The 23832-nt window shown below is 41.4% G+C and overlaps 1 protein-coding gene across 23 annotated transcripts in view; it reads right to left on the bottom strand.

The window, feature by feature from the left end:
* Positions 1 to 23832, bottom strand: part of DLG2 (discs large MAGUK scaffold protein 2) — a 2041348-nt gene that overhangs the window by 144430 nt on the left and 1873086 nt on the right. For all 23 annotated transcript variants that reach the window (XM_079928919.1, XM_079928924.1, XM_079928927.1 and 20 more), the window contains one exon: positions 1170 to 1284. In XM_079928919.1, the coding sequence (XP_079785045.1) occupies positions 1170 to 1284 (115 nt within the window). The remainder of the gene's footprint in view (positions 1 to 1169; positions 1285 to 23832) is intronic.

Here is a 23832-nt window from a genome sequence, read left to right on the forward strand (position 1 = left end):
AATGTCTATAACATGCACCTCATGTCAAGAAAAGACAGTGAAATTTCAGATCAGGAGGATATGGCCCTAGGTGGGAATCAGACCAGATCCTGAGGGAGAGAGAATACAGCGAGGATGGGCATGGTTCCTCCACTGATACCTGGATTCATCTGCACCATTAACTGGACATCACTCTCCCCCTCTGGCTGTTAATACTTACATTATTATTATTGTAAGTCATCATTCTTTTTAATTGAATGATAGTGGAATGAAGAATAGTTTCCAATTGGAATTAGGAAGATTTTCCTAGATTTTATGAAAAACTAGGAATTAATCCTTTAATATGACATAAAATCCTTAAAGAAATATGATGAATTATTTTTAAGAAACAACTGGATACTTCAAATTCACTGAGTTTTTACAGTTTGCAAGTGTACAGTTTTCTGGGGTTTTTTTCAAGTGGAGTCAGCACTGATGAAGTACATTTTGGGAAGAATATAGAAGGCTTATGCTAAGAGGTGAATGTTATAGTTGAGTGATGATGGATCTTACTCAAGAGTTAACTATGGGGATGAAAGACCACAGGGCATTTCAAGTTCAATCAATCATCTTTTTTTCTGGTAAATTAATGAGTTTTGACAGGCAAGGAACAAGTAACTTTTGTGGTTTGAGAATCAACTGGTAATGAGATGCCACAGAAGAAAGTCATTCTACCAAGACTTTAAGAAAAAAACCACATAGCTCTTTGAGAGAGTACTTCTGATTTCCAATCAATACACCAAAGTTAATGCATAGATGTCAAGCAGGCCAGGAAGCAATATGAGAATATTTTCTTCCCATACTGATGGTAAGCCAATGTCCAGGGCTTTGGCCCACATATTCAATTTAAGATGTATCAGAACTGAAAATATTTCTTATTATTTTTACTACAACCTATGCTAAGAACTTTACCCTGGATCACAACATGGTCAAAGAACTTGTTAAAAGCAGGGGCCTTTAACTAATTTAACATAATTAATAACATTTCAAAAATTTCTTCAAAATGGTTAAACTTAAGGTCTTACAGTGGTGTATTGACAAGTGTAGGTTAGTCAAGAACACGTGTCCCGTTGCTATAAGGCATCGCCTTTGTCTCCCCAAGCTGATGGCTCACAAGTACAGATCACAGTAAGAAATACACTGTTGCCTACCTGACATAGAGAGAGCGTTTCTGATTGGTTCGCAGGGACCCGGACCCGGAGCTCATGCTGTGGTTCATCATCTGCTCTCGTAGGTCATGGATTTTGGCCTCAAATCGAGCGTAATCTGGGAATGGAAACGGAGGTGGCAAATTTGGTTCTGTGCCTTCAGCAAGTTAGAAATACTGCACACTCAAGGCAACCCTTCGTCCCTGCTGTTGGTCCCTTTGCCAAGCCACGGGGAGATGCACAATGCAAGAATGGAGGAACACAGAAGGTTTACTTTCATATTATTTATTTGAAGACATTCACCAGAGGGAAAGAACAAACCAGTTACTTCCCAAAACGTAACTCAAAAACATACCACCACCAAATCCCCAATATGTGAAAAGTCCATGGGGAGGAGGTGGGTGTTTTTATAAATGGGCTATACAAGGTATCCTTGTTGGTGATGGAAATCTTTCCTGTCTTGACTGTGGTCGTGGATACAGGTACTTGCACATGTGACAAAATGACACAGAACTCACTACACACACACACACACACACACACACACACATGATTACAAGTAAAGCTGGGAAAACTGGAATAAATTTGATGGATTATATCTATGTCAACATCCTGCTTGTCATAGCATGCTACAGATTTCTAAAATGTTACCACTGGGAAAAACAGAGTAAAAGTACATAGGATTTCCCTGTATTGCTTCTTACAACTGCATGTGAATCTATAATTATCTCTAAATAATAGGATTAATTTAGAAATGAGAGGGTAAAAAACCCCAAAAGTTCATAGGATTACCAATAGTATAGGGGCTGAGGTGAGTCTCTAGTTACCCCCAGCCAGATAGACCAGAGTATCAAGTGTTTGGTGATGAACTGTGTAAAAAACGCCATTTAGGGCTTCCCTGGTGGCGCAGTGGTTGGGAGTCCGCCTGCCGATGCGAGGGACATGGGTTCGTGCCCCGGTCCGGGGGGATCCCACATGCCACGGAGCGGCTGGGCCCGTGGGCCATGGCCACTGGGCCTGCGCGTCCGGAGCCTGTGCTCTGCGACGGGAGAGGCCGCAGTGGTGAGAGGCCCGCGTACCACAAAAAAAACAAAACAAACAAACAAAAAAACGCCATTTAATTTTGCTAAGTTTTTCCCCCCCTGGGGGGCTCCTAGAAGCTGATTACTTGGGATCATACCTCAACTTTGCCTTATAGCTTTAATATAAAACATCACATGCCAAACTTCATCAATTCTAATACATACAATATATTTAAATCAGCTTCTCAGGAGATCAGGGTTCGAAAATAGTAAATCTATTTTAGAAATATTCAAAGAAAAAACATATGGGTCTAAAAAAATCAAGGAAATATAATTATTAAAAGATGCTATTTCATCACAGGAAAAATTTTTTCACCATATCAATCCAATAAAAAGAAAGAAAGAAAAATAGGTTTTAAGACACTCCGTAAAACAATGAGCATAGAAAAGGAAATGGCTTTTGAAGTTTCCATGTTCTTGATCCCAACTTGGTCTGTCACCTCCCTGGCACAACTGTGTCTTGCTTTCGGAGAATTTAAAGCATGAAGAATTTTCACAGAGGTCCTCAGTACATTTCAGAAAACAATGTGATTTTCAATTCAATTTATCCGTAACTTTTCACAAAAACAGGAATGACTAAATGAATATAATACAAGATGATCTACTTACAGTGTACTTCAAATTTTTTATAATAAAAAGTTCCATTAAATTTAAATTCAATTTACTGAATATCTGTTGGCTGTTGTGGCGTGGAATTTCATAAAGAAAATGATTTGACCTTAGTTTTCAATGATAGACAACAATGAATTCTGAATGTTAAATATTTTTAAAGTTTAGTGCTCTACAGACAACCCTAACTGACAGGAAATTTCTGGTGTTTAGGCGAAGTCTGATATTACCTAGATTTGGAAGACTTCCTGTTCACAACTTCTCTTTGAATAATTAAATCCTAAATGTTTAAATAAGCCGAATACCTATTTAACCTAAAATCTATTAACCATAATTTAAGATATTTATTTCATTTCATTTTAGCAGAGAGAGAAAACACTTATTTACAGCCATAAATATGATGCTATATGCAGATTTAAATCATTCTGAGCAAGTCATATTTTCTTGCCATCCTATTAATATCCAATTAATATTACTGCCAGCCACATGGCAGATGCTGTGCTCAGGGCTTCATAAGCATTATTTCATTTCTTATTTAAATTACAAAACGAAGTCCATGGATGTTGTAAAAATGTGAACCATACAGAAAAACACAGAACAAAAAATGAGAGGTCCCCATTCCCCCTTCTACTCTCTCTCTGCTGTCCTTCCCTATAGCGTAGCCTATAGGTACATAGCTGGCGGGTGCTGGACTTCCGCAGACATTTCTCAATTCATTTGAATATATACATACTCCCACACACATATGAGATCTTAATTATATATTATGCTCATGTTTTTTCCTCCCTTTTTAACAGTGTAACTTGGATCTTTTCCTACCCTCTCTCAAATAATAAGTATCATGTTTCTTAATACCCTTAATTACATTCCACAGTTTAGACTATAATTTATTTAACAATTCCCATATGACAGCCTTTGGTGTCAGACAGGGATCTTGGTGTACGTGAGCACATCCATGGCAGGTCTGTACAGCACCACAGCATGAGTATCAAAGCTTTGCACAGAGTCACACAGCCCCCATCAGCATTTTTTGGAGAAAATAATCTAGCCTGGAACACAGAGCTGGAACTCTCTGTTCCTTCTGAGCCATGCTCCACACTGTCACTAGCTAAACACCATGCATCGCCCCTAAGAATCACTCAATCTGCCATCTGTTCCCAGGACAACCCCTCTACCATTTGATGACTTTATTATCATGACAAAAACCTGAACTCCCACCTCCAACCATCTCCCCCCGCCCACCGAAACACCTAACTCAGTGCCAGTCCTCGACTACATACCGACACTTTGCTACTTTACTGTACTCATCACACCAAACTGCAGTCATTTGCGCCGTTGCTCACCTTCCCCATTAGATTGAGTTCAGCAAGCCTTTCCCTGTTCCTAACCTAGTGTCTGGTATGCAGGAGGCATTTAATAACAGGTGCTCAATAAACATTTTCTGAATGAATGAATGAATGAATAAATAATGAACGAGGAAGTGAGAGGAACTGAAATGAATTCAGTTCTAAAATGCCTGTAGGACTGAAATTGCCTGTTTTCAATATTAAGGCTTTTTTTTAAATGTAGAAAGACAAGATGCTTCTCCTCTAGGACTTTGGTTTCAAGGCTAATTATTCTGCCTAATTTCAAGGCTTTACTCCTGTCTAATTATGGCCACTCCCAAATCCCACTGTTGTTTTTACTATTCTCTTGGCAGTCTCTATGCTCTCCCCATCTCAGCCATGTCATACATTTTGGAAACAGTTCTCTGATACTTAACTTGTATGCCATCAGCACTTTATTAGGCTCTTCCTGTGTTCTCCTTACTGTATGGCTCATTAGATCCCCAAAATGTTTTCTACCATCCTTTTGAAATGTTTATTCTGCATCGTATTCTATGGTGTTTACATTCTCCACTGTGGATGGGGAGGTATTATATTGTGTGTTGTATTGTACTGTATTGTATTTGTCTTAACTGGAATCCATCTTGTTCTCAACTTCTCCACTTTGACAATCATGTTAAACACAAATCCTGTATTCAAAAGTGTTTATCCCTCTTTGCTCCTTTTTGAAAAATAAAGTTTTACAAGTAATTTCATCAAAGCAAAAACAATAAGATCTGAGTTTACAAATATAAATGGTGTGTGTGTATGCATGTGTGAGAGAGAGACAGAGACAGAGAGGAGAGGGGCTATGTCTCCAGCCTCTCATAGTTAAACAAGTTTAAAGTTAGAAATGCTCTAGAAATAAACAAGAAAGTAGATACATAAATTGTGAAGTATGTCTTCTTTATGCTTTACAATAGTATTGAAAACTACATTTTCAACAAGTTAAAAATCTAACACTACCACGTCCATTTAATCTTAATTCCCTCTTCTTTCCCCAAATGTTTCATTCACATCCATGCCCTCCCCTTTGGGATATTTTCCAATAAAATCCTAACACTCAGGAGAACATTCTAATGAGATTTTAAAGTGCTCAATCTTTATATATTCTAAAGGAAAATTCATGTTTACTGAACTGTGCACCTGCAATAGACTACTTTCTGTGCTGCATACTTAAAAATTATGTTATTTCTCCTAACAAAGCTCTGAGGTAAGCATATTATTTTAGAGATGAGGAAACAGGTTCAGAGAGGTTAACTAACTTCACCAAAGTCACAAAGCTTCTAGGTAACAGAGCTCCTTGGACATGGAGCTAGCATTCAACCCTGGATCTCTGTGAGGTCAGTCTGTCTCCATCACATCTTAGTACCTATTAAAACACCACAATCTTCCCTTAGAACCTAAGGTCTCCTCAATTCTCTACCCCTCCCTCCTAAAATCTCACTCTCCTTCCTTTCACCTACTGTATTATGTACATGCTGGTCCTCTCCTTTATTGTCCCATAAACTCCTTAGAGAGTGGGTATGCCTCACTCATCTCTGTTTCTCCAACCTCAAGATCTATCATTCCTCCTTCCCTACACATGGGATTGTACTAGGTGCATGGCATATAGTTTCGAAAAAGAACCTAAAGGAGTTTACTTCTTGAATGGGACACTGACAAGGAAATTAAGCAGGATAATGCTGAGGTGGGAAACTGCATTAAAGAAGCAGGACCTTAAGTCACTATGGAAAACAGTATGGAGGTTCCTCAAAAAAATTAAAAATAGAATTGCCGGGACTTCCCTCGTGGCGCAGTGGTTAAGAATCCGCCTGCCAATGCAGGGGACAAGGGTTCGAGCTCTGGTCCAGGAAGATCCCACATGCTGTGAAGCAACTAAGCCCGTGCACCACAACTACTGAGCCTGCACTCTAGAGCCCGCAAGCCACAACTACTGAGCCTGCACACCGCAAATACTGAAGCCCGCGTGCCTAGAGCCTGTGCTCCACAAGAGAAGCCACTGCAGTGAGAAGCCCACACACCACAACAAAGAGTAGCCCCCGCTCACTGCAACTAAAGAAAGCCCATGCACAGCAACGAAGACCTAGCACAGCCAAAAATAAATAAATAAGTTAATTAATTAATTAATTAGAAAAAGGATTGCCATATGATCCAGCAATCCCACTCCTGGGCATATATCTGGACAAAACTCTAATTCAAAAAGATACATGCACCTGTATGTTCATAGCAGCACTATTCACAATAGCCAAGACATGGAAACAACCTAAATGTCCATCAACAGATGAATGGATAAAGAAGATGTGGTACATATATACAATGGAATACTACTCAGCCATAAAAAGAATGAAATAATGCCGTTTGCAGCAACATGGATGCAACTAGAGATTATCATACTAAGTAAGTCAGAAAGAGAAAGACAAATACCATATATCACTTATATGTGGAATCTAAAATATAACACAAATGAAACAGAAACTGACTCACAGACAGAGAACAGACTTGTGGTTGCCAAGGGGGAGAAGGTTAGGGGAGGAATGGGGTGGGAGGTTGAGGTTAGCAGACATAAGCTTTTATATAGGGATAGAAGGGATAAACAACAAGGTACTAACATACAGCATGGGGAACTATATTCAATATCTTGCGCTAAACCATAATGGAAAAGAATATAAAAAAAGAATGCATATATGTATAACTGAATCAGTTTGCTGTACAGCAGAAATTAACCCAACACTGTAAATCAACTATACTTCAATTTTTAAAAGTACAAACCCACTGGAAAAAAAAAGAAATATTACCTCTGGTTAGTTCGTTTTTCCCCTCTATAAATGATAAGCCATATTTTTTTAAATGTCACATTCTTGGGTATCGAAATCTAGTTGTTCCTGACTAGACATATTCATATTAGAATTATATCATTTGCTTTCACTTAGACATGATGAGTAATGATAGTAGACAGGGTAGAAAATTTGGATTATGTAGATATGGTCAGAATCCTGGCTCTGCCATTTATTAGCTGTGCATTACTGTGAAAGTTGGGCTCAATTTCCTCATAAGTAGGACAGGAATTATAACTGTACCTACTTCAAGACATGCTGGGAAGGTTACAACAGAGAGCTGATGGACCTAAAGGGTTGGCTCTTGGTAATTACTGACAATTCCTCCTGTTAATTTTCACATGTAATTCAACACCTATTCTTGTTCACTGCTTGCAGAAGTCATAACCCCTTTCTGTACCAGGTAAAATGGAAAGCTGTGTCTGCTCCCAGTACCCTCTAATACAGCCTTACTCTGCCTGTTATGAACTGATGTCTCTACCAGGCCAAAGAGCAATGATGGCCGTACTTGGGGACACCTGGCACCAGTGTGGAACTACTCACCTACTGGGTAACCACTAAATGGCTCCTCAGGGACCTCTCACAAATCCACAGTGATCTGGAGGTCAGGAGAATGATGCCCAATACCAAAGCTGCTGCCTTTTTCAGGAATATTAGTAACCTCATCCATCGGTATCATCTCAAGGCTTTAGCTACTGATGGACACTTGGATGGAGCAAGGGCAAGGGTGTGAATGCCATGTGCTACACATGAGAGGGGTCTCTGCCATATACCTGCTTCCTACACAATTTGTCAAGTGTGAACAAGGAGACCCAGAAGCAAATTCACCCCATCATCCACACAGGAAAGGAGGCACTGCCTCCTGTGAGGAGACTGGGGTTGTTTAATGCAATAGGATTAATCTGCATAGATTAAAGCTGAACAACTGCTCACACCTTCAAGGCTCGGATGCCAGCCTTGTGCCTGAGAGAAGAAAATAATAAGCTCACTGCGTTAGACTACAGCATGAAGCCATGGGCATGTCATCCTCGAAGTGAGCTGGTGAGTGGCATACCCTCCACAGTTGTGACCTCATCCAACTGTCTCATGATTGTCAGCTACCAGAGGAAGCAGTGAGCAGAGTAGGACAGGGAACTTTAGGCTGGGAGGCCAGCTTTAAACCTTAATCCTGTCGTTTACTACCAACACGGCCGTGGAAAGTTTCTGAGCTTCAGTTTGCTCATCTGTAAATTGTGAGATTCCTCTCACAAAGTGGTGTGAGAATCAAAATGAGATTTGACATGAAGCATTTTGTAAATGTAAGATAGTTGTTTCTGTTGTTACTGTGATGGCCCCTCTTAAGACAAATGCATATCCAGTCCTTAGTCACACTAATGGGGACAGTAGCATCCTATTCCTATTTGCTCATTACGGATATGTGTGCAGCTTTAACAACAACTGGTAAATCACTGGGCTGTAAGCAGGATTCTGTACATCCAAGCAGAACAGGCTGCTTTCCTGCCAAGTTATCCACTTCCACACTCCAGGGGAAGCAGTCTGAAGAGATCACCTGCTGCTCACCCAAGAAGTGATGCTTTTACTATACAAACCTGAGCTAGAAGCCCTTGGTGGCTTATAAGCTAAGGAAGCCTGAGCTTTGGGGAACCTTCCAATAGGGTTGGGGCAAATATCAATGGTGTGCAGTCTATTGGAATCACAATATTGTTTACCTGGACATGACCGCTGTTGTCACCAGGGCCAGGTAGAATAGTTTATACCTATTATTAGCATAGCACCTGCTCACTGTTCCAGCAATGAGATACAGGTGAGCAATTGTAAATGTTGCCATTTCTTTGGGGGAAATACCTTCCTTCATTTATTCAGCAAACATTTCTTCAGGGTTTATTACATGCCAGGCACAATGCTAATTGCTAGGGATACTGAATCCACTGGGCAGTTCTTTGCCTTAAGGAGCTCATACACAGGCTCGTACATAGCCTTTAATTTTCTGGTTCTTTGGGGTGAGTATAAAAAGAGCATCTGCCACTTAGATTTCCGCTCCTATATGTGAATCAAGCACTTTCTAAACAGTAATGAGATACCTTCGAAGAAGCCAATACAGTCAAATACATGTTACAATGGAGAAACTGAGGCAGGTTAAATCTTTGTGAAAGACTGTACAGTTACTGGTAGAGTGAGAAGAGCAACTAGGGTCTCAAAGCCGTACCCTGGAATCAATGTTCTGGATTTGAGTCTTGGCACTGAGTGATGTTGGGAAAATTCCTCAACCTCTCAGAGATGCTGTTTACTCCTTTGTAAAATGGGGAAATCTTTTCTGCACCTATACAAAGTTGTTCTGAATATCTAATACAATGTACTTCATTTTCATCTTTTTAAGCAGTATTGATTTCAAAAAGCAGTGCCAATTAATAATAGTCCTGGGCTTCCCTGGTGGCGCAGTGGATGGGAGTCCGCCTGCCGATGCAGGGGACACGGGTTCATGCCCTGGTCCAGGAAGATCCCACATGCCGCAGAGCAGCTGGGCCCATGAGCCATGGCCGCTGAGCCTGCGCGTCCGGAGCCTGTGCTCTGCGGTGGGAGAGGCCACAACAGTGACAGGCTCGTGTACGGCAAAAAAAAATAATAATAATAATAGTCCTGTTTTTGGAGAGGGTGGACTCAAGACTCACTCAGATTTCACAAGCTGACATGTATGGGTGTAAAAGGGGGAAAATGTTAGCCTTATAATCAATGTAATATGATAAATAAAAGTGCTTAAAACTAGAAAATTCCAAACATATATATTACTGCTCTTTCTCCACTACTCTTTGTTTTTGCAAAAGATTATAGACAATTGTACTTTAAAAATTAAAAACTGTGAGACCATACTGAAAAGTACATTCTTCAGAAAAATATGAGACATGTTATTCTCCACTAGACTCTTAACCAAATAGGCATGTATAGGAGGATGGCCATAGAATACTGGTTATGTCTCAAGCCCAAGAAGCAATACTGTGTCAAAATTCTTTTGTATAATGAATGATACAAAAATAATTCTATTTACTTGGAGCTCAGAAAAGAATCAAAAGTTACCATTTCACCACCTCTTCTTTTTTCTTTGCCCTGAAACTTCAGAGTCAGACAGGCACAGAAGAGGCCCCACCATGCAGACTTCCCTGCTGGCGCAGTAGTTAAGAATCCGCCTGCCAATGCAGGGGACACAAGTTCAAGCCCTGGTCTGGGAAGACCCACATGCCGCGGAGCAACTAAGCCCGTGCGCCACAACTACTGAGCCTGCACTCTAGGGCCCATAAGCCACAACTACTGAGCCCGTGTGCCACAACTACCGAAGCGTGCATGGCTAGAGCCCGTGCTCTGCAACAAGAGAAGCCACCTTTATGAGAAGCCTGCGCACCACAGTGAAGAGTAGCCCGCACTTGCCGCAATTAGAGAAAGCCCGTGCGCAGCAACGAAGACCCAACGCAGCCAAAAAAATAAATAAAATAAAATAAATAAATTAAAAAAAAAAAAAAGAGGCCCCACCATGTTACATCAAACTTTAGAGACAGCTTTAGAGCTTTCAGACTCCGGCTGTTTTTCAGGTAGTCATGCTGGGAAGGGCTGCTGTTTTTATAGACTGCTATAGAAGACTAGCTTCCCTCCCATATGTGTATTGGCATGCCCAACTGCCATCAAGAGAGCTAACCTCTGGCTACTGGAAGGATTTTCAGCCTGTGGATCTCCACAATTCTGCCTAAGGATTTAATTAGCCTTTTACCCCAACTCCTGACTTATCTCTCAGGTTGCCATCCTGCTTCTGTGTTAAAGTGGTGACATGGAATTTTCCACTACCGAAGATTTACAGATGTTTGGCTTACTTCTTATCCAAACTACTGTGTGTGTGTACGTGTGTGTGTGCACGCGTGCGCTGTGTGCGACACACAGAGAGAGACGGAGACAGAGAGACGAAGAGAAAGAGATAAACAGATTCAAAACTAAATTCCCTAGAATCCAACTATAACTGGGAAACCTAGACAATAGGGTGAGTCTGTTATCTTTTCTGAACTCCACAAAGTAAGAGATCTCCAGCACTGAGCATTAAGAACTTAGTTATAGATGCCATGAAGGCAAGACATTGTCATGCTTTTTCTGTATCCCCAATGTTTGGAACAGAGTGTGACACATAGTTAACAATTAGTAAATGCTAATATAAATGTTTGCTAAATTGGGCAAGCTAAATAAAGACTTCTGGGGAAAAAAATGATCCTTTTGTTTGCTAAATCTACTACAATGTAGATCAGATCTTTTAGAATAATTTTTAATAATATACTGAATTAAGACATGTTGTTTCTCTCTCTCTTTCTCAGTAGAATTGGGGTCATTTGTTTTGACTAGAACAAGTTTTTGCACATCCTGGCTGGAGACCCTTTAAAGAGGTTTCAGGAAATGCTCAGGAATTCTTTAACGTGTGAGATGAAGTAAGTTTTATAGACAAACAACAGTCTGAATCCCCAACCAGCTATTTCGTACAATATGTGTGTAACTCTGAAAATCAGATACATCAAATTTCAATTTGGCTTCATGCCAGCTTTGTTTTATGGATTCATAAAGGCAGATTTTCTTTGATTATCAGGATTATTGCAAAGTGGAGTCAGCACAGAAACTTTTTGAATTTGGCAAAGCCTGTGTCTTCAGGCAACTGGGAGTAGCCTGGTGTAATTTTTTTCTTTTTAAAGCTCTGAAATAAACAGGTTTCAACTTTAAATCTTAAGTTTCACAGGGTGGATTTTGTGCAAGTTATTCAACCCAGAAAATACCTGGTTTTCTCATATGTACAACAGAAAAACACCACCAGCCTCATCAGATTGCTTGAAAATTAAATGTGATAGCATTTGTAAATGGAAAAGAAAAAAGACTAAGGTCTCTTGAAGCTTTATATTCCTAATTTATAAAATGGGGATAATGTTCACACCCTGCTTATATCACAAGGTTGTTGTAGGATCAAATGAAGAAACAGATATAAAGATGTTTGATAAACTGAATACCATATAAAGTGATGATAACAATTCATAACAATATAGCCTTTTAAAAATTTCCATTCTGCCTGGAGTATTTCCTCAGTATCTGAAATTTGTCCCCAAAGCTGTGAAATTTGATTTCTGTCTTGGCCATGGAAATAAAGCCACATAGGGCATCATGCTTAAGAGAGGAGATGTGAAACTCTGAGGGGAAAATGGAAACTTCTGGTATCATTAGGGCCTAGCTGACAATGGCAATTCTCCCTGAAGGTTTTGCTGGCAGGTTGGGTGAAAGGCTCAGAGCTGGGATGCACAGGCTGTAGTTTAATTGATGTGATTCATAGCTAATGGTACATCAGAAGAAGGATCAAGGAGCTGTGCCTTCTAATTTAAGGCAAAATGCTTAAGACTACATCCAACCAGATAAGAAAGGCTTCCTTGGCAAATACAAATGTTAAATCTTTGCTGGATTTGTCCTGTTCCTTCTTTTGTATTAAAATCATGGAGCTAGAAGCTAACATAATAATGTTCAAGCTTCCTGTGTTCTTCTGCAGTAATAATCAGTTAGATCTTGCCCAGTGAAAAGGATGATATTCTTGCCTAATTATAGACCAGGGCAGAGAAAGAAGATAAAGCAGTCTGGCTCTAGAGGTAGGCAGGTTGGCAGACCCCCTGGATATGACATAAGGAGTACAAATATCTGTCTTGCTTCCACAACATTCCTATCAGATTTATCCTTTAATAGCATCTTGAGAAATACATATACATATTATCTTGGAGGATAACCCACCATTCCTAGATAAATAGAAGCACAACAGGAAGAACACTAAGAGAAAATGGAGGCTTCGAGAGGCTAGACAATTCACCCAAGGTCACACAGCAGAGCTGGGATTTGAATCCAAGTCTAGTTCCAGCCTCAACCAGCTTTTTTCACTACACTGATACTACACTTTGCCCTGCAAGCGACAGTGCTATTCCCTCTTTTGCTCCTGACATGTACAGGCTATCTGGCTTGGTCACCCTAAGTAACAGTTAATAACCAATTTCTGATACAGCTATACATTCATACCTACAGTGAATTCTATAAGGCAGGCTGGTAAGATCAAAACGAAAAGGCTTTGTTCACTCTCCGATACACTTCCCAAACGAAAGTTTCTCAATATGTCATTACAGTGATTCTGGGTTTAAGATTCGAAGTCAACTGCAAACCATGGCTCCTGTTGGTGCAGGTTCACCAGACTTGGGGCTGACTGCCAGGTTCACTTGCTGCCCTCTGTCTAAAGAGCACTTACAGGGTTGTGGGGAGGCAGGAGATGCTCAGGAGAGACAGCAATCAGCCCTGCCTCCGATACTGCAGAATCTGCAGCGATTTCGGGCATGGATTCCCAGGAGCGGCTGCAGAGAGCACGGCCATGTCACTGCATGAAAAATAAGGCTGAGAGTAGGAGCACTTCATAAATCTAAACTTACATAATAGACTGTGGGGTTTTTTGTCTTTAAAAGTATTTCTTTCTTACTTTTTTGTTGTTAAAATGTCCTTTTTATACTTAAGAGGCATAACCACCAAATGTAATGTATAGTGCTTGTTTGGATCCTGATTAGGAAAAAGAAAAATTTAAGTCATTATAAACTGCGTATTAGATCATACCAAGAATTATTGTAAATTCTGTTGGGTGTGATAATAGCATTGTGGTAATATAAGAACATGTTCTCTCTTTTTTCTTTATAGTTTCTGAATACTGTAGGGATGAAAAGAGATAAATGTTGGATTTGTTTTAAAATACATCAGCAAAGAAAATATTTTAGGTGCTATATGATGCAAATTGGCAAACTTGACCATTATTGAATATGGGTGACAAGTACATGAGCATTCTTTGTAAAATTCTAATTTTGCATATGCTTAAAACTGTTCATAACAGAAACATTTAAATTGATTATGTAAAAAGATTAAACATCCTAATTGAATAAAGTTAAAAAGCTGGCAACATCACATCAGTCCTCCTCACTAGTATAGTGGACAGGGAATGACAGGGCCTGGTTCCTCCGGCTCCTGCCCCTGGGCACCCCTGCATGTGTCGCTCTGAGCCCTGGTTTGCTCATAGTACAACAGGTATAGTACACCTAGACCTAGCAGCGATTTGAAACTTCACTGAGGTAATAGGCATGAAAGTGCTATGCTGCTCAAATGCTACTGTTCGGTCAGCAAACATTTCCTTAGCATCAACCATGGCGAGGCTCTGTGCTAGACACCAGTGATGATTAAAATGTGGTCTCTGCACACAAAGACTTTTCATTACTGCTATCTAATGTCTACATTGATTTCCACAGTGACGGCAATTCCACAACTAGCTCTAGCTTCTAGTTTGAATACTGTCTACAATTCTTGATAAAGGCAAGAAGGTCCCTGCTTAACTCCCCAGCTCATCTTTTTCTTAACGTCCCCTCTCTTTTGGTTTCTTCAGATTCTAGCTTTCGAGATTTCCTCAGTTCCATTCTCTTCCATGCTGTTCCTTCTGCCTGGAACACCTTTCCTATCGGTCTCCATCTGGCTTCTTGTCTTTCCCATCTGTCTTCAACATCATGTCCTCAGACAGCTCGGTGACCTATGATAGGTCCTTCACATGCAACTGATATTACTCCTTTGCAGTACTTCACATACATGAAACTAATTATCTGTAAAGACTTGCTTATTATTTGTGAGGCACACGGTAGATGCCTGAGAAATGTTTGATAACTGACGGAGTGGAGCTGCTGGTGTGACTATTCCTCCTTCATCCTGGCAAAAAAAGTGATCTAGCCATTTTGAAAATGTTGAAACTTTGATAAATATGTTCTATCCCTCCATGACTCTCCCACTAAAAGAATTTTCATTTTCCAACTGAGGTAAAAGGAAGAATCGCCAAAGATATGGATTGAGAGAACTATTTATCCTCCACTTCTTTCTCATCATAATTATCTATTTCTGAATCCTAAAACCACCTAGCTAGATTCGTCTCCAATCCTGATTACCTTTAACTTCTTGAGATGCTACGTGTGTTTCTATTTATTATAAGTATTTTATGGCATGCAACCAGAAAAATCACATAATGGGAAATTACCCACAGCCCCCAAACACACAAACAGGAGCTGAACAGAACTTCAATTGTTACCAATTTATGGTAACAATTTCATCCTCAGTTTAGTTATTTTTACGGTGCAGAAAAAAATTATTTTGCTTATTTCACTATTTTTTTCCTATAAAATTGTTCCCCTGATTTTTGGCAAAATATCTATGAGAAAGTGAAGGTCTCCCTGGGTGTAGAGGAAATTGAAATTGTCACTTAAGAAGGGACAAAGTGTTACCCTAAACTGTCCTCTGCACAATATTGTTTGCTAAGAAATGGGAACTCTAAAACAACGACAATATGGAACCACTGGGTGGCTTAAGGGATATATTATATTTGTCACTTAGCCAGCAGCATTCTGATGAAGAGATGGGACAGTGACAGTAGAGAGATCAGAATCCTGGAGGTCATTTAGGGGCCTATTTCAATGGTCCAGGTGAGAGATGGTGAGGATAGTGGGAGTGGAGAAGAGGGGACAGACATTTGGGAGGTGTAAAGAAGAGGCTTGGCTGCTTAACTCAATGTGGCATATAAAAAAGAGGGCTTCCCTGGTGGCACAGTGGTTGAGAGTCCGCCAGCCGATGCAGGGGACGCGGGTTCGTGCCCCGAACCGGGAGGATCCCGCATGCCGTGGAGCGGCTGGGCCTGTGAGCCATGGCCGCTGGGCCTGTGCGTCCGGAGCCTGTGCTCCGCAGCGGGAGAGGCCGCGGTGGTGAGAGGCCCGCGTACCGCAAAAAAAAAAAAAAAAAAGAAAGAAAGTGGAAGTGTCCAGGGTTTTAGCTGGAGCAACTGACTGAGAACAGAAGAGGAGATGCCCTTGAGAGAGGCAAAGAAAATGACATAGAGTTCATATTGGCACACTAATTTTGAGGGGGCATCATTACAGCTCAGTGTTCTCGTGCCAGACTTTCTTAATGCCACTGACTGGGAGTACAGGGAGGTAACATCTTTAACAAGTGAAGTAATTTTATATAAATTAGATAACTTTCCTGGGTCTATGGAACTGTTATAGATGAAGACTGTGCTGCAACTACAGTGAGACAGTTGTGTGAAACACATACTAAGCTGATCATTCTATCCTCTAGACCTATGGAAAAATGAGAAAATAATAGAAGTAAGTAACCATTAAAAGTGACTTTTATGCACAAATAAATAAAAATATGCTATGGGAAAACTGATCCCTGTAGAACTGAATCAGGCAAATTTATCTTCCTCTTGATTAATAATTTAAAAAGAAATCCCAAGGCTGCTGCCTCTGGAGATGTAGGAGTAACTCTTATAATTAGACTCTCATCTGAACCGTGAGGGTGAGCATCAGAAAGCTGACTCAGCCCGGTGTCAATTATTTGCAGCTTGCACAGTGAAAGGCTAAAAATTTGGAAGATGTAGGATGACTGAAGTCCAATTCTGGGGGTTGCTTCAGCACAGTCACATGATAAGTATTTACTGGCAAATTTCTTTCAATTAGTATTTACTGGCAAATTTATTCTCTATCTCCTTTAGTCTGGGCCCGGAAAATATCTGTGGGACTTGCTTTGGGGTGGAATTTTTATGCTTCCAATTCAAGAAACAGAAATCAATGCACTCCAACAACTTTCCTTTTTATGTAAACTCAAACAGAGTTGGTCTCTATGGATCAATCCAAGAAACTGCCCTTTTTAATACAATCTAGTTATGTTTGCGCTACTTTAGAATGAATCAACAGATCTACAGAAACTCGCAAGCCCACTCTGGCCCACAGAGAACTGCAACAGGCCAGCAGGTCCTAGCTGGCCCCTTCCGGATTCATCAGGACACAAGACGGTGTGAATAGAACACCTTTTACACAGAAGCTGGTTTTGACCAATTGGCTATGATTGGAGGGTCCAACAACTCCTTCCTCAGGTTCAATTAATTTGCTAGAGTGGCTCAGAGAACTCAAAGAAACATCTTCCCAACTTTTACCATTTATTATAAAAGGGTATGATAAAAGATACAGCTGAACATCTAGATGGAAGAGATGAGTACAGAAAGCTACGTGGGAAGGGGTGTGGGGCTTCCATACTTTCTCTAGACGAGCCACTCTCCTAGCACCTCCATGTGTTCACCAACCTGGAAGCTCTCCAAACCCCGTTCTTTTGGGATTTTATGGAAGCTTCATTACAAAAGCATGATGGATCATTAACTCCATTTTCAGCCCTTACCTTTTCTTAAAAGAAAGGTGGGTGGGGCTGAAAATTCCAAGCTTCTACTCATGGCTGGTTCTTCCTGGTAACCAGCCTTCATCCAGGAGCCATCTAGGAGCCCACCCAGAGTCACCTCATTAGAACAAAAGAGACTCCTTTCACCCAGGAAATTATAAGGGTTTCATGGAGCTCTAGGTCAAGAACAGAGGTCAAAGACCAATATTAGAACAAGAGATGCTCCCAGTATTCTTAGCACTTAGGAAATTATAAGGGTTTAGGAGCTCTGTGCCAGGAACTGGGAGCAGAGACCAGTACACGTTTTTTTCTGTTATCTCACACTCCTGTAGGGACTTGAATTCATGCTTTTCTAGCTCTGCTAAGTCATTTTTCACTAACCCATCTTTCCAGCTCCCAAAATCTTGTTCATATTTCTTACATGTGTTGTCAAGACTTACTTCTTTTTTTATCTCATAGATTTATACCTGTTTAAATTACTTGTTACTTTGATGGAATTTTGGAAAGGAACAGAAATATATGCAGGTATTCCAACTGCCAGGTTTAAAAGGAAGCTCAAAATTTATGTTCAACTCTATTAAATTTTTTTAAAATAAATTTATTTATTTATTTATTTATTTTGGGCTGTGTTGGGTCTTTGTTGCTGCATGCGGCAGGCATTCTCTAGTTGCAGCGAGCGGGGGCTACTCTTCATTGTGGTGCACAGGCTTCTCACTGCGGTGGCTTCTCTTGTTGAGGAGCATGGGCTCTAGGCATGCAGGCTTCAGTAGTTGTGGCATGCAGGCTCAGTAGTTGTGGCTCACAGGCTCTAGAGCGCAGGCTCAGTAGTTGTGGCGGGCTTAGTTACTCCGCGGCATGTGGGATCTTCCCGGACCAGGGCTCAAATCTGTGTCCCCTGCACTGGCAGGCAGATGCTTAACCACTGTGCCACCAGGGAAGCCCAACTCTATTAAATATAATCTTAGTGTTTTCTTGCCATCAGTCTATCGTCCCAAGATCCCATAGACCCCAGCTCTGTCATTATTACATGTTCTGTATTTCTGAACCTTGCGACATCTGCAAAAAGTACAGAAGACCTCAAGAGGAGATAAGCTAGGATTCATTTATTTTCATTATCTTTCATTCAGCTGTTATTAAAGTTTTTCTATCTTTCCAGATTGACATAGAATTATTGCATGAATCCACCTATCCACCCACTTAAAAAATGTGCTGGGGATAGAAATAAAGGATTAAACAATCTAATCCCTGACTTCAAAGAACTATTTATTATGGAATATAGGCAAGAAAATATATAATACTAATAAGCTTGTTAAGGCATAAACAAGGAACTGTATCAGTACAGAGGAGAGGTTCCTAACCCAGCCTGAGAGGAAGTACAAAGAGGATGGTGTTTGAGAGACGGTAACACCAAGACTTAATCTTAGAGGATGAGGAAGCACTGGGTAGGCAGAGAAGACTAGATGTAGGGGTGGCAGAAGGCAGATGAAAGCAAAGGGAGCAGCTGTGTAAAGGCAAAGGCTCATGCCTCTTTTGCCGCTAAAGAGGAGAAATTTCTCTCAATCAACAGAAAGTGCAGGACAAAGGGGACTGAGTCACCTTTTGATGAGCTAACTTGATGTCCGTGTCCTTCCAGGAGAAAATGAAAAGCAGCCCATTTATAATGAGCTCTTTGGCTCTTGAATTACCAAGTAAAACTGAGGTATCAGCAACTCTTGGCTGAGTAAGAAGCTTGCTAATAGAACCCCTGCATTAGTGGGAAGGGATTAAAAGGGCTTTGATAAGTATAAAAGCACCATGTGAATACACAAGATTATTCTTATTACTACCACATTGCCAACCACCACCATCGCCAGGCTTGAGGCGTCCTCTACAACTTATAAAGTGAAGCATCTTCTCTGTGGTTTGGAGCAATGGCAACCTCCTGTTTTCGAGATTACACTACAGTCATGTAAGATGTCAGCAGGGTGATGGCTGAACAGGACTTCCCTGTACATTTCTTTGCAGCTTCATTTGCAACTTTTAAAAGTTAAAGAAAGAGAAAGAAGGAGGAGAAGAAGGAGAGGAAAAGAGGAAGAAGGAGAACAGCAGCTTTTTAAGACCAAAGATGGAGAGCATTTTCTCTGCATCTCTATTCAGGGCTGCAATAAACTGCACTCACTGTACTGCTGCAGATTACTAGAAACTTAGAATCCAATTAGGACGGTGCCATGGGTCTGGCAAAAGGGTAGATCAGAGCGCTGGCACAACCCTGGGGCTCAGTGGCAGGAGGCTGATTGGGGAATGTAAAGCATCAGCCTCTAAGCATAGAAACCACAGTAACAATTTTTAAATGTACTTTAGATAGTTAGCATTTAATCAAAATCCACTGTGAGGCAAGGTGTCTTCCCTGCTGGACATTCTATTTCTAGTTCTGCTACCTGGCTCAATCACTAGCAGGTAAACATGTCCCACCAGCCCCCAGCTTCTCCCAGCTCCTATGCGTCCTTGGTGCTGGAAGGTAGATGGTAAGAAATTCTAAGGCATGGTTGGGAACGCAGTCTTGAAATCATACACAATGAATAATGCCATCATTAATGACTCAGGGCATAAAGAACCTGTGGAGTGAGAAACTGTTTTTATGCAAAAGATTATCTGGATATTTGGACAAAACTAAAGTGAGGAGGCAGGAATAACCAGTACAAACTTATTTGGCAAGAACTTCAGTCCTCATTTTTCAGAGATTCAATTTGTATGCTGGTCATTTTCTCTTGTATTTGATTCCCACACTTTTCCTGCTCTGTTTTACGTATCAAAAGGGTTGACTCCATGCAAGTTACATTGCCTAGGCTCCCTTCCTAGGCCAATGGGAGACACTGACGGAAGACTGGAGGGCTGGAGGAAGGGAGAAGCCAGGGTGTCTCTCTCTTCTCTCTGTTTCAGGGGGCATTTCAAGAATGTCTATTTTTCCTCCATGATTTCTACAGATGTTATTTCAGAGCTCTGTTAGCACAGACTTGAAGGTTTCTCAGTGTGATCTTGCTCTGGCTATCTTTCATCAGAACAGAGAAGAGTTTTCTGACTTCATTTAAACATGTTAGTGGTTTGCTAGAGAATATATTATTTGGCTCCAGTGATCTTGATTGTCTGTTAAGGAAGCAGACCCAGACAAGACTGTTAACACTGCCATCCTAAAACCACTAGAGGGCTTCCCTGGTGGCACAGTGGTTCAGAGTGTCCGCCTGCCGATGCAGGGGACACGGGTTCATGCCCCGGTCCAGGAAGATCCCACATGCCGTGGAGCGGCTGGGCCCGTGAGCCATGGCCGCTGAGCCTGCAAGTCTGGAGCCTGTTGCTCCGCAACGGGAGAGGCCACAACAGTGAGAGGCCCGCGTACCGCAAAATAAAAACCCAAAAAAACCCACTAGAAAACACACTCAGTAGGTAGCACCAGTGCACCAAATTTTAATTATAATGCTTGTAGTAGGCTGAATAATGGCCCCCTCTCCAAATATCCATATACTAATCTGCAGAACCTGTGAATGTTACTGTCTATGGCAAAAAGGACTTTGAAGGTGTGTGATTGTGTTAAGGAACTTGAGATGGGGAGATTATCCTGGATTATCTGGGGAGCCCTAAATGCAATCACAAGGGTGATTAAGAGGTAGGCAAGAACATCAAAGGAGGAAGTAGATGAGACAACAGAAGCAAGAAGCTGGAGTGATGTGAGGAAGGGATCACAAGTCAAAGAGTGCAGGTGGCTTTCAGAAGCTGGAAAAGGCAAGGATTCCCTGTAGAGCCTACAGAGGGAACCGGCCCTGCCAACACCTTGACTTCAGCTTAGTGAAACATTCCCGATTTCTGGCCTCCAGAACTGTAAGACAATACATTTGTGTTGTTTTAAGCCACTATTTGTGGCAATTTGTTATAGCGCCAATGGGAAACTAATACAATGCTCTGAATATATACAGATTTATATATTGCTTTAAAAATGCCACATCTTGGCTATCAGCAAAATAATTCCAACCATACATAAATTCTAGCCTGCTATAAAAATCCTTAAGAGAGGTATATAAAACGTCTTTCCTTCAGATATCGCAGTAGATGTCATGATGTGCCCCTCAGATGTCCCTTCAAGATTGAAGCACTTACTCCCCCAGCTGTCCCTAGATGAAGAAAGCGGCATCACCCTCAGTAACTCCTCCTTTCTGGGGCAGCCTACATGGAGTTCCTGGTCAATGAAGGGGTGACAAGGCCCAGCCCCTTTATCCCAACTCAGGACAACTCTACAGGGCCATACCTTCAGGAGTCTCTGTTGAAATTACATCAACATCCAACTTTTCCTTCTGCCCAATCCTACTCCCTTCCTCTGCATTTTGATTCTGAAGCACTCCCAATATATTTGCCATCTGCCAATTTCCACCTGAGTGGAGCTCTCCCAGGGACCCAACCAGGAAAATTGATTTATCTATATTTAGTCAAAAGCACTACCTACTTAGTTAATTTCTCTTTATATCTGATGATAATTATCAACCCGCTCTCCTATAATACATCAAACTAAAAAAAATAACTGAAAAGAATGCAAGACTCTCCCAAAAGAGAATATGACCATTTACAAATCTCCCTCAGCTGAGGCCTTAGGTGCAGTGTGAGTTAGGGAGTGAGGATGGAAGAAAGCAGCAGGAAAGGGATGAAGACTGGCATGTCAAGCACTGACACTTATTAAGGAGTTATATAAGGATGAGGGATGTGCTAATGTTTCGTTCTCACTATGGCCCTCTGAGACAGATGTTACCTCAGTTTTACAAGTGGGGAATCTGGGGCTCAAAGAGGTTAACTGATACAGCTGGAGAAGAGTTGAGCCCAGAATTGAGTGCAGCATTGTTTGAATACAGTGACCATGTCTTTCCCTGCTATCAGGAGTAAGAATTGTTCTGACAGAGGTAAGGGAGATAGTATAAGGAGTGTTTCTCTATTACCTGCTGAAGAAGATCCCTGGGGGAGGTCTGGGCAGGTGAGGATATGCTGCTGCTGAACACACAGGAGGAACCAACCCTCCAATTCCCAGGAACTCGGGCAGCACTTGATCTTCTCCCTCAGGCATGCTAACACTCTCCTGGGCTTTCTCTTTTCTGGATTTTGTGAGGAGCTTTCCCACCTCAGTGCTTTTGCCCTCCACCTGGAATGCTTTCTTCCTGTTCCACCTTTCCTTCCAGGTCCAGCTGAAACGCTGTCTCCTTTGAGCCTTCTTTGATCGCCCCAAACAGAAACCGTATCTCCTGCCTCCAAATGTCTATAGTATTTAGTATCTCTATTATTTCTCTGAGGGTTATCACATCAGATCTCCAGTATTGTAGTTACTTATGAATGAATCAAAATTTCCACACTGAACTGAAACCTGAAGGAGAGTTGACTTAGAAACAGTTGAACCTCCCCAAAACAGCATAAAATTATTTGTCATAATATGTATTTATTACTTAAAGTTCTCTAGAAACACTCAGTTCTTCACATTTCTTTTTTTTTTTTTTGCGGTACGCGGGCCTCTCACTGTTGTGGCCTCTCCCATTGCGGAGCACAGGCCCAGCGGCCATGGCTCACGGGCCCAGCCGCTCCACGGCATGTGGGATCTTCTCGGACCGGGGCACGAACCCGTGTCCTCTGCATCGGCAGGCAGACTCTCAACCACTGCGCCACCAGGGAAGCCCCTTCTATTTCTTTTAATAGGTAAATGGCCTGCCTGCAACATACATCTTTTATCCTTATCTGCATGGCCAACTCCTCTTTCTTTAAAATTCAAATTCTGTGCTCCTTTTAATAGCAAGTCTTCTCTAATCTTGTTCCCTTAAATGGAATTAATTATGCCCCTTCTCAACTTGCTCTATATATCTCACACATATATTCATTATTGCATTTATGACACTGTTGTAATTGCTTGTATGATTGTTGTAGTGGCCTCCCCTGGTAGGGTAGCCCTCCATGGAGGAAGGCATTATGTCTTACTTTAACTCTGTGCACTCAGCTCTTACTAGAGTACTTAACATATAATAGGGGCCCAACAAGTGCCCACTGAACTAAGAACAGAGTTTGAGGTCAAAAAAAGTCTCAGAAGGGGCTTCCCTGGTGGCGCAGTGGTTGAGAGCCAGCCTGCCGATGCAGGGGACACGGGTTCATGCCCCGGTCCGGGAAGATCCTACATGCCGCGGAGCGGCTGGGCCCGTGAGCCATGGCCGCTGAGCCTGCGCGTCCAGAGCCTGTGCTCCGCAACGGGAGAGGCCACAACAGTGAGAGGTCCGCGTACCGCAAAAAAAAAAAAAAAAAAAGTCTCAGAAGGAACCCCAGATATACATACTTATTGCCAGGGTGACCAGGGACAAATTACTTAACCTCTCTGAGTTGGAAATAATGCCAACTACAATTACAAGACTATGGTGAGGATAAAAAAGATGACACATGTGAAAGAGCTGCACAAAGTGGGGCCCAGGAAATGCCCATTCTCCTCATATTAAACTGACAATTC

The sequence above is a fragment of the Stenella coeruleoalba genome (genome assembly GCF_951394435.1).
Source record: "Stenella coeruleoalba genome assembly, chromosome: 8".
Taxonomy (NCBI): Eukaryota; Metazoa; Chordata; class Mammalia; order Artiodactyla; family Delphinidae; genus Stenella; species Stenella coeruleoalba.